The 10913-nt window shown below is 39.2% G+C and overlaps 1 protein-coding gene across 5 annotated transcripts; it reads right to left on the reverse strand.

Annotated features, from left to right (window-relative positions):
• Window positions 1-2249: 2249 nt before the first annotated feature.
• LOC112277929 (uncharacterized) lies at window positions 2250-8881 on the reverse strand. Of its 5 annotated transcripts, XM_090248052.1 has the most exons (14): window positions 8301-8439; window positions 7768-7862; window positions 7524-7586; window positions 7238-7321; window positions 7008-7124; window positions 6464-6832; window positions 5618-6214; window positions 5324-5404; window positions 4605-5086; window positions 4352-4451; window positions 4101-4160; window positions 3861-3953; window positions 3529-3648; window positions 2250-3046 (listed from the first exon to the last, which is right to left on the reverse strand). In XM_090248052.1, exons 3-14 carry the CDS (start codon window positions 7545-7547, stop codon window positions 2699-2701), a joined length of 2475 nt encoding a protein of 824 aa, XP_090104178.1. In that variant the 5' UTR covers window positions 7548-7586; window positions 7768-7862; window positions 8301-8439; the 3' UTR covers window positions 2250-2698. The 5 variants fall into 5 exon arrangements, with proteins under 5 accessions (XP_090104178.1, XP_073387785.1, XP_090104177.1 ...); XM_073531684.2 differs by lacking the exon at window positions 7768-7862 and having other exon boundaries at window positions 8301-8881; XM_090248051.1 differs by having other exon boundaries at window positions 7837-8444.
• Window positions 8882-10913: the final 2032 nt, after the last annotated feature.

Below are 10913 nucleotides of genomic sequence, written 5' to 3' on the forward strand. Positions count from 1 at the left end.
TATATAGAATATTATGTTCAATTAAGAAAGTATTTTTATTAAATATTATTTCTTTGATCAATCCTAATATTTAATAGATCAAAATTATAAATTTAGTGTGAATCTTGTATTTTTCTAAAAAAACTTAAAGCAAGCTATAATATTTATATTACAATTTGGCATCCCTTGCACCTAATATAATGCATTAAAATTATATTATTTTTTATTAGGCTTTGCTTATGAAGATTGTACATCACATTCTATTTAAAATCTTTGATATATATAATATTGTAAGGAAGATAGCATATTCATTTTAAGCAAGTCACTATGCATTTGAGTTGAAGCTAGGATTACAAAATTTAACCTTTCAAAACAATGCAATGCTATTTAAAGATAAAACTTAAGAATGTATCTCCATCCATATATATGAATGCAGCATGAAAATTTTTTTTCTTTAGAATGTATTTAAAAAAAATTAAAAATAAGGTGTACAAAGCATGAAAGAACAAAAAAATAATTCTCATAAGAAAACAAAGAAGAAAAATGGTTGCTATGGTATTGATAAAATTAATTTGCATTATTTTAAGTTCTCTAATTTGTATTATTATTTATTATTGTCTTACGTATTGTTGCATATTAATAACTTGCTTTGACATGTTACTCCTTAAGGACCTTCATTGCTACTTTAAATTAAATATATCAATATTAAAAAATATTAATTAAGTATTTTTATTATCAAATATACTAATATTTTTTCATAATTAAAGCATTTCATTGCATTTTTTTGTCTAATTTGTAATAAGATAATTTAAAGCCAAGATTCATTGAAACATTTATTATTTTTTAATAATATATCAGAATAAAGATGAAGGAATGATCTTTCATGAAGATACAAGTTTCTTTCCCTTTGATAAATTCTGCTGCAATAATAACATATAAAAAAGATATTAATAAGAGTATGTAACTGTAATAGCCATTATCACTGTAATGCCAATAATTTTCTGAAATTAATTTTCAAAAGTGTAAAATATGATCAAGATAAAAATAAAAATAAATTAACTGAAAATTATTTAATTTAAATGAATGTTGTATAACTGATTTACTTGAAATAATTTTCTTCAATATTATAAATTATAAAATGAATCATTTAAGTAGTGATGATGTTTCGAATTGTTCTATTTCATTGTCAGTGTATGTATTTGATGAGTTCAAAATTTGACTGCAAAAAATGAGTAATATGTATTCTTCATGTTCATGTCTCAATAATGTTGTAATTACCTCTACTATTTGTATGCATGCATGTCCCTCTGTCTGTCAGTCTGTCTGTCTGTGGATGTATAATTATGTTAATATATTATGCACATAAAATACTAAAAAGTGAAACATCTCAACCAGAAAATGAAATGCTCTAATTTATAACATAGTACCATATGCAACCAAAAAAATGAAAAAAAATAAGAAAAAGAAAAAGAAAAGATACTCGTGTAGAAAAAATAGAAAACATCCAGATGACTATGGCTCAGTCATAAGACTAACATGGTTCAAAAGAGAATATTACCTGTCTGTAGTATAAGCACCCATGTTGATGCATCGTCACCTTTGCTGTTCCAGAGCTGATGTTGTTTGAGAACCGAAATCCTATGCAAGCAGCAGAATTAAGTTATAACGGATCCTTTTAAACAGATCAATAACTCTTCTGCTTGTGTCTAGAGGTAGCTGGGTTCTTGCAGTTCGGCTACTTTGGTCATATCTGTCTCAAGCCAGGCAACCCGAAAGTTAAAATCCGACAATATTCCAGGTTTGACGTTGAGTTTGGAGAAAGATTAGTCTACACAAGGTGGCTAAACACCGCCTGGACAATTCTGGACAACTCATAAGCGTACAATAACTGTGGCTCCCTCTCCTTGCCTAGTTTGACGGTGGCTGGGATGGGTATGGCAGGTACTCCATCCATTTCAGCGAGAACTGTCCGACCTTTCACCAGTTCTACAATCACAACCACCTCTGCAATACATGCACCGCGTACCTTGCAAGTTTCAACACGTAATGAAAGAAATGGACCAACTCCACTTGCCTTACGTCTAGAGCAGACTCCCTCGCCCTGAAAGAGAACACTGTAGATTCACACTTAATTATTGAAATTAAATGAAAATGTTTGTGCTAGGAACATGCGTAAAGCAAACAATAAGGTGTTGCAGAGCAAGGGTTTTTTTTAAGAGCATTCAACCTGATAGGTTAAGCAATGAAATGATCCATAAATGGAATGGACATAGAAGTAGCAAAGATGCCCCTCAAACCGCTTGAGCTATGTCCCTGTTACATGGGAAAGCCATGAACTATAGAACAGCCCCAGAGGGTTGCAAGGAGGCAGAACTAGTCATTTTCTTGTTGGTTCTTTCGTCTGCACTCTATTTTACACATTGTTACAGGGTGCAATAAGCCCTACATTTCATATAGAATGGGATCCACCAGAAATTAAACAGGACGGATCTAAGAAAAATCTATTCTGGGTATTACTGAAGACATTATACAGCGTATCATTGTCCTAATTTCTACACCCTTAAGAAGAGTAGAGGAGAATTATTATGAACCGGTCTAACAGGAATCCAATGCTTTTCAGTAGCAATCATGCAATAGTAAACTCTACTGCATATAAGTATTTGACCCTGTGCGCAGCAAGCTAAAAACTAAACTATTTTCAGCTCTCATGACGCAGCATTTACTTCATAGTAGCTTGCTGAGAATTAGACCACTTTGAACCTGCCTCCGCAGGAAATAGGTAGCGGAAGGTGAAATCGTACGGTAAAGTGGTGAAATTTCTAGATCCGAGAATACGATGCCTCCGTTGTTGAATGCACTCAAATACAACAGCTACTTGGTTGCTTGGAAGTAGGTGGCATATCCAATCCAAGAGATCAGCATCTTCTACACACTGACGAGCATAATCGTGTAGCAATTTGGGGACTAAAAGTCTGCCCTTTGTTGAGATTCCTACTGCCGCCCTGGTGTAGTCAAGGAGCGCACCCTCAAGCTGTGATTTCACGTGTTCAGATGTGTAGACTCGAACCTGCCAGTGCTCAGAAGTTAAGATATTCGGGCTCTGAAATTTGAAGTCTATAACATTTAATGTGCCATCCAAAGATGGCTTTGGTTTTAATTTAAGATGGTTTTAATCGTACGCAATAAAACAAAATGAAACAAGACGTTCCAACTACGAGAGGAGGCGATTCATTTGTATAATTCAGTCGAAATCTAATCAAGGAGCTCGGTATTACAAGCATGTCCAATCGACCGTGACGGGCAGGAAGAGAGCTATAAACGAGACAATAGGATGAGCTGCATCTGGTAAGAGCAAAAATCAGGGCAGTCGTTGAGCAAAAGCACCAGGAGCTGAAATTTATGGTGAGAGATGAAGAGTAATGACGAGAGAGAAATTACAAAAAAATAAAAAATTCAAGAAAAGAAAAGAAAAAAGAAAAAAGTGACAGAACAACAAAAGATTCCTCTTAACTCACATTTACTGGAAATAACAAAGAATTTTATTCATACCACGGGTGACGATCGAGTGCCGCTGCACAATCCAAAGCTGACAAGCGACTCCGGGTGGTCGATTCCAAATTTACTTTGATTCTTGGTGAGATTGTTCTTGTGTAGGTCCTTTAGGATGGTCTGAATCACGGAAAAAGTGTTTAGGCCTCCTTCAGTTGTTAACCCACACTGCAGATATACAAGAACAGAATTGATTCTTCATGCTGAAGACTAATAAATGAAGGTTGGTGTAGATAGCAAAGTTGGCTCTTTTAAGATCCCAAATCTTGTGTCGAAACGGAGGAATGCAGACATATGTAAGATGAATTATTGGTGAGTGCTGAAATGCTTACAAGTTGAGATCGATGGGCTGTTGACTTCGACCTGAGAAGACAGAACGCCATCGTGGCAGCGTTAAACGAATATCCTCCCACAGTGTAAGCTGCCTGCAAATAGCAAGTAAAACTCAGCTAAAGAAATACACACATCCTAAAGAGGCTTATCAGATTAAATGTTGGAGGCAATAAGTCCGTTTCTAACTTGTAATTGAAGGTCGCCAAATATTACAAAAAAATGGCACAATTTAAACGTACCTTCTGAAGCAAAGCTAAGAACTTCACGTCACTCTTTGGAATGCCGTAAGCCAGATAAGCCTGCAACAGTTAGCCCCTTCCGAGTTCAGATTAACCGTCATTTCTTCAAAGACATAACTAAAGAATGCAATCAGAGTATTTCAAAGATTTAGTACTCAATTACTAGTGTACCTCACAACAAGCACGCAGAAAGGAAATACATGCTCTGTTATCCACAAGCGATCATATTTTCACATCGAATCAATACTTACATGCATCAAAAGAGTGTTATACAGGTTGATCCAGAATGCGAGCTTTTCTTCGTGCTTCAAATGCGAAGGATCCACTTTCGACAGTTGCTCCACCAATTTCCTACAAATTTAATTGCTCTATATTCAGAAATTTACCTCAAGTGACTCATTTTTTCTAAAAGAAACTCGTAGGTGATTCAGGTAAAATTCAGGTGCAATATAAAACTTGTGAAGCAGGCTAAAAATTCAAGACGTGTAATTAACGGCAGCTCACTTGAAAGTTCGCAGAGCGTCTGCCGCGAATTCTAGCTGGTCCTTGCCCACAGATAGCCACGATACCTCCAACACGTGGGCATACGGACCTATGTCTGCCCATGGAATTTTATCCCTTGCTTTGAAAGGGTCAGGAGAGTCGTCATTTCCCAACACCGTCTTGCTACGAAGGTCTACAAGAGGGCTCCGAGCAACTGATAAAAAAGATGATTCAGCGAGCGAGGAAGCAGATGGATTTGTCTTTGGTGTAGAAGTTGAAGTGGGAGACACTTTAGTTTTAATGTTTGAGTGAGCAAGTTGCCGATATATACTGATCATGCATCGCACCATTAGTTCCGAAAGCTCGTTGGGCTTCTTGAATGATGCAAAGAGGTCGAAATTCTTTTCTATCTCAGGAGTCTTCTGTATTTCATACCCATTCTCATTCTGCCCTTCGGTATGTACAGGTGAATTTATCGGAAAAGGAATGCCACCAGATTTACCCTGCCAGAGAACGAGCTGAGGTCGTTATTGCTACTTCTGAGGACCATTCCAAATTAGGAATTACTGCAGCTACGGTACTAAGATGTCAAACTCGATAATTAGATAGCGTTGAATTTCACGCCTTTCCATGACAGCGCACAGGAATCATTACTTGAAATTTCGCCCCCAAAATACTTATTCACCATAAAAGAAGGTAAAAAGGATGATAGACGTCCGAAAGAAGTCTAATGACTTTACCTTCTCAGAATTTTTGACCAGGGTACCCTGACGACGCATCTCACGAACCTTCAAAATGCCAATCCGGTTTTTCCTTCCTCGCTGCACGACAAGCATCTTAAAAATTTAGAGGACGAAATCAGCATACTCATAGATTCGTACGGTAACATCACCCTCTATGCTTGGATATACTTGGATACAAAATATGATTTTCATTGAAATGCTTAAACTTACGTTATCATTCAGTAACAAGGAGAAAATTCATCAGCAAAGAATGTGTAAGACGATTATTCATCAGGGGACACGAAACTTAACCTCATCAACAGAAGGAGTTTCAGCTATTTGTGCCCAAGACTGATCCTTAGTAACTATTGTGTTAGAAATGCAGCCGTTCTCAAATCGAGGGTGATCATCTTCAGACGTGAAGCTCCACGAGTCGGGCTTGGTTGCCAGTGCTGCCGTGACCGGGATTTCGTTTTTGAAACCTTTCGAAAACGCCGAAGGTTTTACCGTCGAAGGTTTCCAAAGAACTTCAGCTACCGGCAGGAAAGAAATGCCATCAGCTTTAGCAATACCAACCATGTACGGACCCTGTTCCCGCAAAGGTTTAGCAGTAATAGCAGGTGAAAAACAAGAAGAATCCTCATGTGATGCACTAGGGACCGGCGCAAGATAGTGGTCTCTATTAAAATCTTGAGAAGCGCTAGAGTCAACATCATCAAATATTGCTTTAGGATGACGCTCATTTAGAGGTATCCAGTGTTCTTCCTCCTCCAGAGGGTTATGCTTCCAAAGTGAGTCGAGTCTCAGGCCCCGTCCATCGTTAATTAGATCACATGCATGAGGCAAGTACCAGGGTGATATGGTTTCATGATCGCCTTCAGGAAACTCTGGACTAGCTATACGAAGATCCTGTCGCAGTGTGAAGGCCCATCGTTACTATCAGACAGGTAGAAAGAAAACAACACAAGATGATTACTCGGAACTTCTCAGTATTGATATTCACGTAATTCTGTTTAAGACGATCACACCAAGTAGTTTCCAAAATGATTGATTTCAATGATATAAGAAAGTAAATTTTAAAGTAACAGTAGTAAACATGTGCAATGATATTTCACATTGAATATGTGAGAACTGTACCATCACGAATTAGGAACATACCTTCAAACTTTCCTGAGGTTTATGAAGCCCTGACTCTTGCTCAATCGTGGAAACACCAAATGTGGGGTTCGACCGCATGGATACTGGAGTTGCAACTGCCGACAAGTGTTGGTTCTGAGGCTCAGGTGCGGTGCCAGGTAATCCAAAAGTGTGATCATTTTGAAGAGTTCCATTAAAACCAGAAGAAACGAAGCGCAGATTGGAATCCTTCAATCTAAAAATTGCGCTTTGTGCTGAGGAATGTCTAAGCTCAGCTATCTCCCTCTCCGTGCGTGCATGTCCTACTTCACTTTGTAGAACTGAGAACTGCTCCTCTAATTTCAAAACGGCTACCTCCAACAATGTGATATTAGCCAAGAGTTCCTGAGCCTGCATCACGTCGAGTTCAGGGTTGTCAAGTCATTTCATATTAATTTGGTAAAGGAGATCTAAAAAATAGGAGACAACTTCACACCTGAGACTGATATGATACCGAATAATGACCAGGACTAAGTAAAAAGTAGAACTTTTTCAAGGTCTTTAGATGCCAAAGTAGACTTCTTACATAAATTGGAATATGACGTGGCAAATTTGTCAAGTTCCTTGAAGCAAGTCCCAACGCACTTTCCAACGCTGCACGTAACTCAAGTTCCACCGCCAATCGTTTATGCAATAATAAAACCTGTGTTCATTCATGCTTATAGAAAGAAGAAAAGGAAAGTAAAAGAGTCGCAGATTACTCAAAGAAAAACATTTCTTCGGAAGTCATAGCAAAAGGGACACGAGGTAACTTACCTCTTCTTCGAGTTCAGACAGCTGTACCAGACGCTCAAAAGTCTTAGAATATGATACATCATCCAGATGCTCACCGCCATTTGCCTATTGAACCACAGTGCATTTTTCATCAAAAAGTTTCTAATGACTTTCATAGATAAAATGTATCTTCAATAACAGTGTTCGTGAATGCAGATCTTGAGTGAAACATTATGACTTGAGAAGCGAACGTTGACTCAATTACATTGATGAAGAACCCTCAATCAATGTAGAAGCAAGACTACAATACTTCACCCTTGACACTTACCCGAGTCCTCGGTCTAGCTTTCATGCGTCTCGATTGTCCATTTTTGTCAGTCTTGAATCCGCTCTGTAAACTCAAGGAGCGATGAAGTTGAAAAGAAAAAGCTCGCATACGTCACTCCAGATTGAAACGACATAACTACAGTAGGACTGACGAAACTGACCGAGAAAGCCAGAAAATCACTTGATCTGTGTAAGGTAGGGACTAAACACGAAAAGAGGCAGATCATCTTGTCCAGTTCACTAACCGTTATAGTCCTAAAATGCCTCTCGACTGGAGTGGTACCGGGAACGGGATAAGAATAACTCGTACTTACAATGAAAATTTTGCTCCGAACTACGTCTGTGACAAGGAACACAAATGAAGAAATCGGTTGACGTGGCTAACGCTATCTCAGCGGTACCAACAAAGTCTCCTTGTTCGGTTGGCCGCGTGCTCTAAACTGCATATTGATATACTTGGTAACAAAACCTCTCCTTACCATTCATGTACTCAAAATTCGACTAAATCTTACGTCTGTAAGAAGTATTTAAACAAAGAAAAGGAAAAAGAATCCTCGCTGCACATCTGAAAGAAGACGCAGTAAAGCTGTCTATCTTCAAAAGACCGCACCAGCAGTTCAAGTTACTAACAGCTTGGAAATGCGTTAAAACCCTACGCCGCTTGCATAAAAAAGAGTACAGTGGAGAAAGCAATAAGCAATTAATCGCACGCTGAGAACTCAATTACTCAGCTAAGCAGAGGTAGTGGGAGTAGAAAGGGCAGAAAAACAGACTTTACCTCTCGCTCATCTCCACGGTCAGAGGAGGAAATGACAACATTATCCCTTGGCGACGGAGAAGAACCTCCATACGAGGTGGACACTGGTAACGAACGCTTCATCTCAATGCCACTACCACTACTACTACTACCACCGCCACTACTACTACAGTGGCTTTTCCTGAATCTCGAGCTGCATTCAATCGGATATGTTGTACTCATACTGTCTACGTCCTCACCTGCCTTCTGATTCTAGGCCATTAATCCCAGTAGTTCACCCTGTAGACTTTGCAGCTAGCACCATCGCGATTTCGTATTCTCTTTCTTTCCCTATTATAATTCTTTCAACGCTCCTCGCCTAATTATCCAACATGGTTTCCATATATCTACTTTCGCATGATTGAAACCTAATGGCATGACGGTGCGGGAGAATTGTACCAATACCATCCTCGAGGAGACAGACAGATATAGTCCTATTGTGCTGCAGGATCACCTGTCCAAACGACGATATATGTTCCGACCAGGCTTCAAGCTCGGTAAAATCCCTTCGATTGTATAGCTAAGTGACGGACAGAAGTATGAGACTATCCTGAATGAGAAAAAAAAAAAAAAAAAAAAAAAAAAACTGCAACATGAGGTCTCCTCCACTTGAACTTCAGCTTTAACAGAATAAGGCCAAGCAAGTGGAGCCATTGTGTCCATCAAGCCAGCATCCAACCTCATTCCTTGACGAGGTCTTGCATGGATTAATTGCCCTTCACCACTCAACACTTCGAAAAAAATTCGACCAAGCTGCTTAACCCGCACTTGACCTACACGCAAGCCAAACCGAGCCTCGCCCGCGCACAACTGCAGCGAGGAGTCCGAAGCCAAGATTTTCGAGCGGGTACGAATGGATCCCACTCTCTGCAACTGGTAACATTTACCATCCAAGCAGGGCGAACCGCCACCTGGAGAAGAAAGCCTTCGTGATCAAGACCTCAGCAATCAATCAAGCAATCCACTCTCACTCTCCAAGCAAGGCAGAAAGCCAACGCGGATCCGTCATCCTTAGCTCCACGTCCTTCCGCCTCTCCACCTGCATCACCCGGTTTCCTCCCCTTCCAAAACCACACTCAATCTCCATGTCCATCGCAGACGAGTTTCCACACACCGGTTCCTCTCATCCGAAGCCCTCGAAGATCGCATTCCTCCGTCCAAAAACCCCCTCTCAACGTATAAAAACCCCCTCAGCTTCGCCACCGACAAACTCCACCTACCGCCAATTCTCCCCTACAACGCGCGCGCCACACCCAGGCGCATTCAACTCCGTCCAATTCCTCGCCGCTTAACCGCACTCGCCACTACGATCATCTCACCTCTCCGGCACTCGCAATTAAGTACGCAATGTAATCTCCGCACCAAGCCTGCGGTGGTTTTTCGCCAACGAACAATGCTTGCGAGGCATCACGTCCAACAGGGGAGGTGAGGTAGCAGCGCCGGCGAGAGTGAGAATGGGTGAACGCCGGGTCACCCGGGGGCGGGAATCCAGGAAACACAAATCCAGGGGAGTCTCCCGCGTCATTGGCTTTGAAGTCCGGTCCACGATCGAAGGCAGGGAAAGTCCACCCCCAATCCACGTCCACGCTCTTTCCTTGTAGTTCCTCCTCTCTTCGCTGCTTCTAGAATGTTCCTCGAATCTTAATCGAGTGACGTCATCGCATCGGATACTGACGCTCATGGTTTTGCACTCTTGAGTTTAGGATTTGCAAAACTGTAGTTGAATATCCTTTAGGAACCTGGCTTCGTTGGCTTGCTTATTATACCCCAATTCTAGCCTTCCCCCACGATCTTACAAAGCCCACATTTGGGGATTCGAAGATATCTATTAGTATGCTTTTAAAATTGATTGTATGGTTTTAGAACATGTGTTTTCATTATTTTTGTAATGTTTAAGCAAAGTTGGTTCAACAATTGGTCATCCTTGTGCAATTGTGACGCCCACTTCCTATTCATGGATTACAATTATTTTCTTATATTATCCTTAGTGTTGTTTTTTAGGTATCGCTTTTCAATTCTGTGCACATGTGCTTCTTTATTTTTAATTAATATGGTACGTTCTTATATGAATAAAAATTCGTGCTTAGGTGTACTTTGTGATGGTTTGTGGATGAAAATATAAATTGTGGGTAGTGTTTTCAGTGCCACTTATTTCCTTTTTTACTTTTGGTTTATATGTTTGTACTAGTAATGTACGTAGTTTAATTACAGTGAAAGTGATTGATATTCTCAAAATAAATACTCGTAAATTTTTTTAACAAATTAATATATTTTAGAAAAAATAGTGGATAATATTGATAAATGATACCATGAAGATGAATCTGAATGTTATATACACTTTTAAATTTTACACTTAAATAGATGTTTTTAATATAATTCAAACTTGGCCCATTGACAATTGTTCTTCATATATATGATCAACATTTACTAAGATTTGATCAACACATTGATTATTATTCAGATCAAGATGAAAAGGATTACTTTTAAATACCTTGTCAAGAGAAGTTTTCAGAAATAACATTTGAAAATATCCAAATAATATATATATATATATATATATATATATATCCAGTACAACATTCAAAATATTTTTAC

The sequence above is a fragment of the Physcomitrium patens genome, chromosome 26 (genome assembly GCF_059467195.1).
Source record: "Physcomitrium patens ecotype Gransden chromosome 26, ASM5946719v1, whole genome shotgun sequence".
NCBI classification, from domain to species: Eukaryota; Viridiplantae; Streptophyta; class Bryopsida; order Funariales; family Funariaceae; genus Physcomitrium; species Physcomitrium patens.

Excerpts from the sequence above, each read along its gene's own strand:
- LOC112277929 (XM_073531684.2), bottom strand. The coding sequence starts at position 8,501 with ATGAGTACAACATATCCGATTGAATGCAGCTCGAGATTCAGGAAAAGC. Across the intron at positions 7,125-7,237 it reads TGTCTGAACTCGAAGAAGAG|GTTTTATTATTGCATAAACG; the intron begins GTAAGTTACCTC and ends GAATGAACACAG. Across the intron at positions 3,954-4,100 it reads TCTTAGCTTTGCTTCAGAAG|GCAGCTTACACTGTGGGAGG; the intron begins GTACGTTTAAAT and ends TGCTATTTGCAG.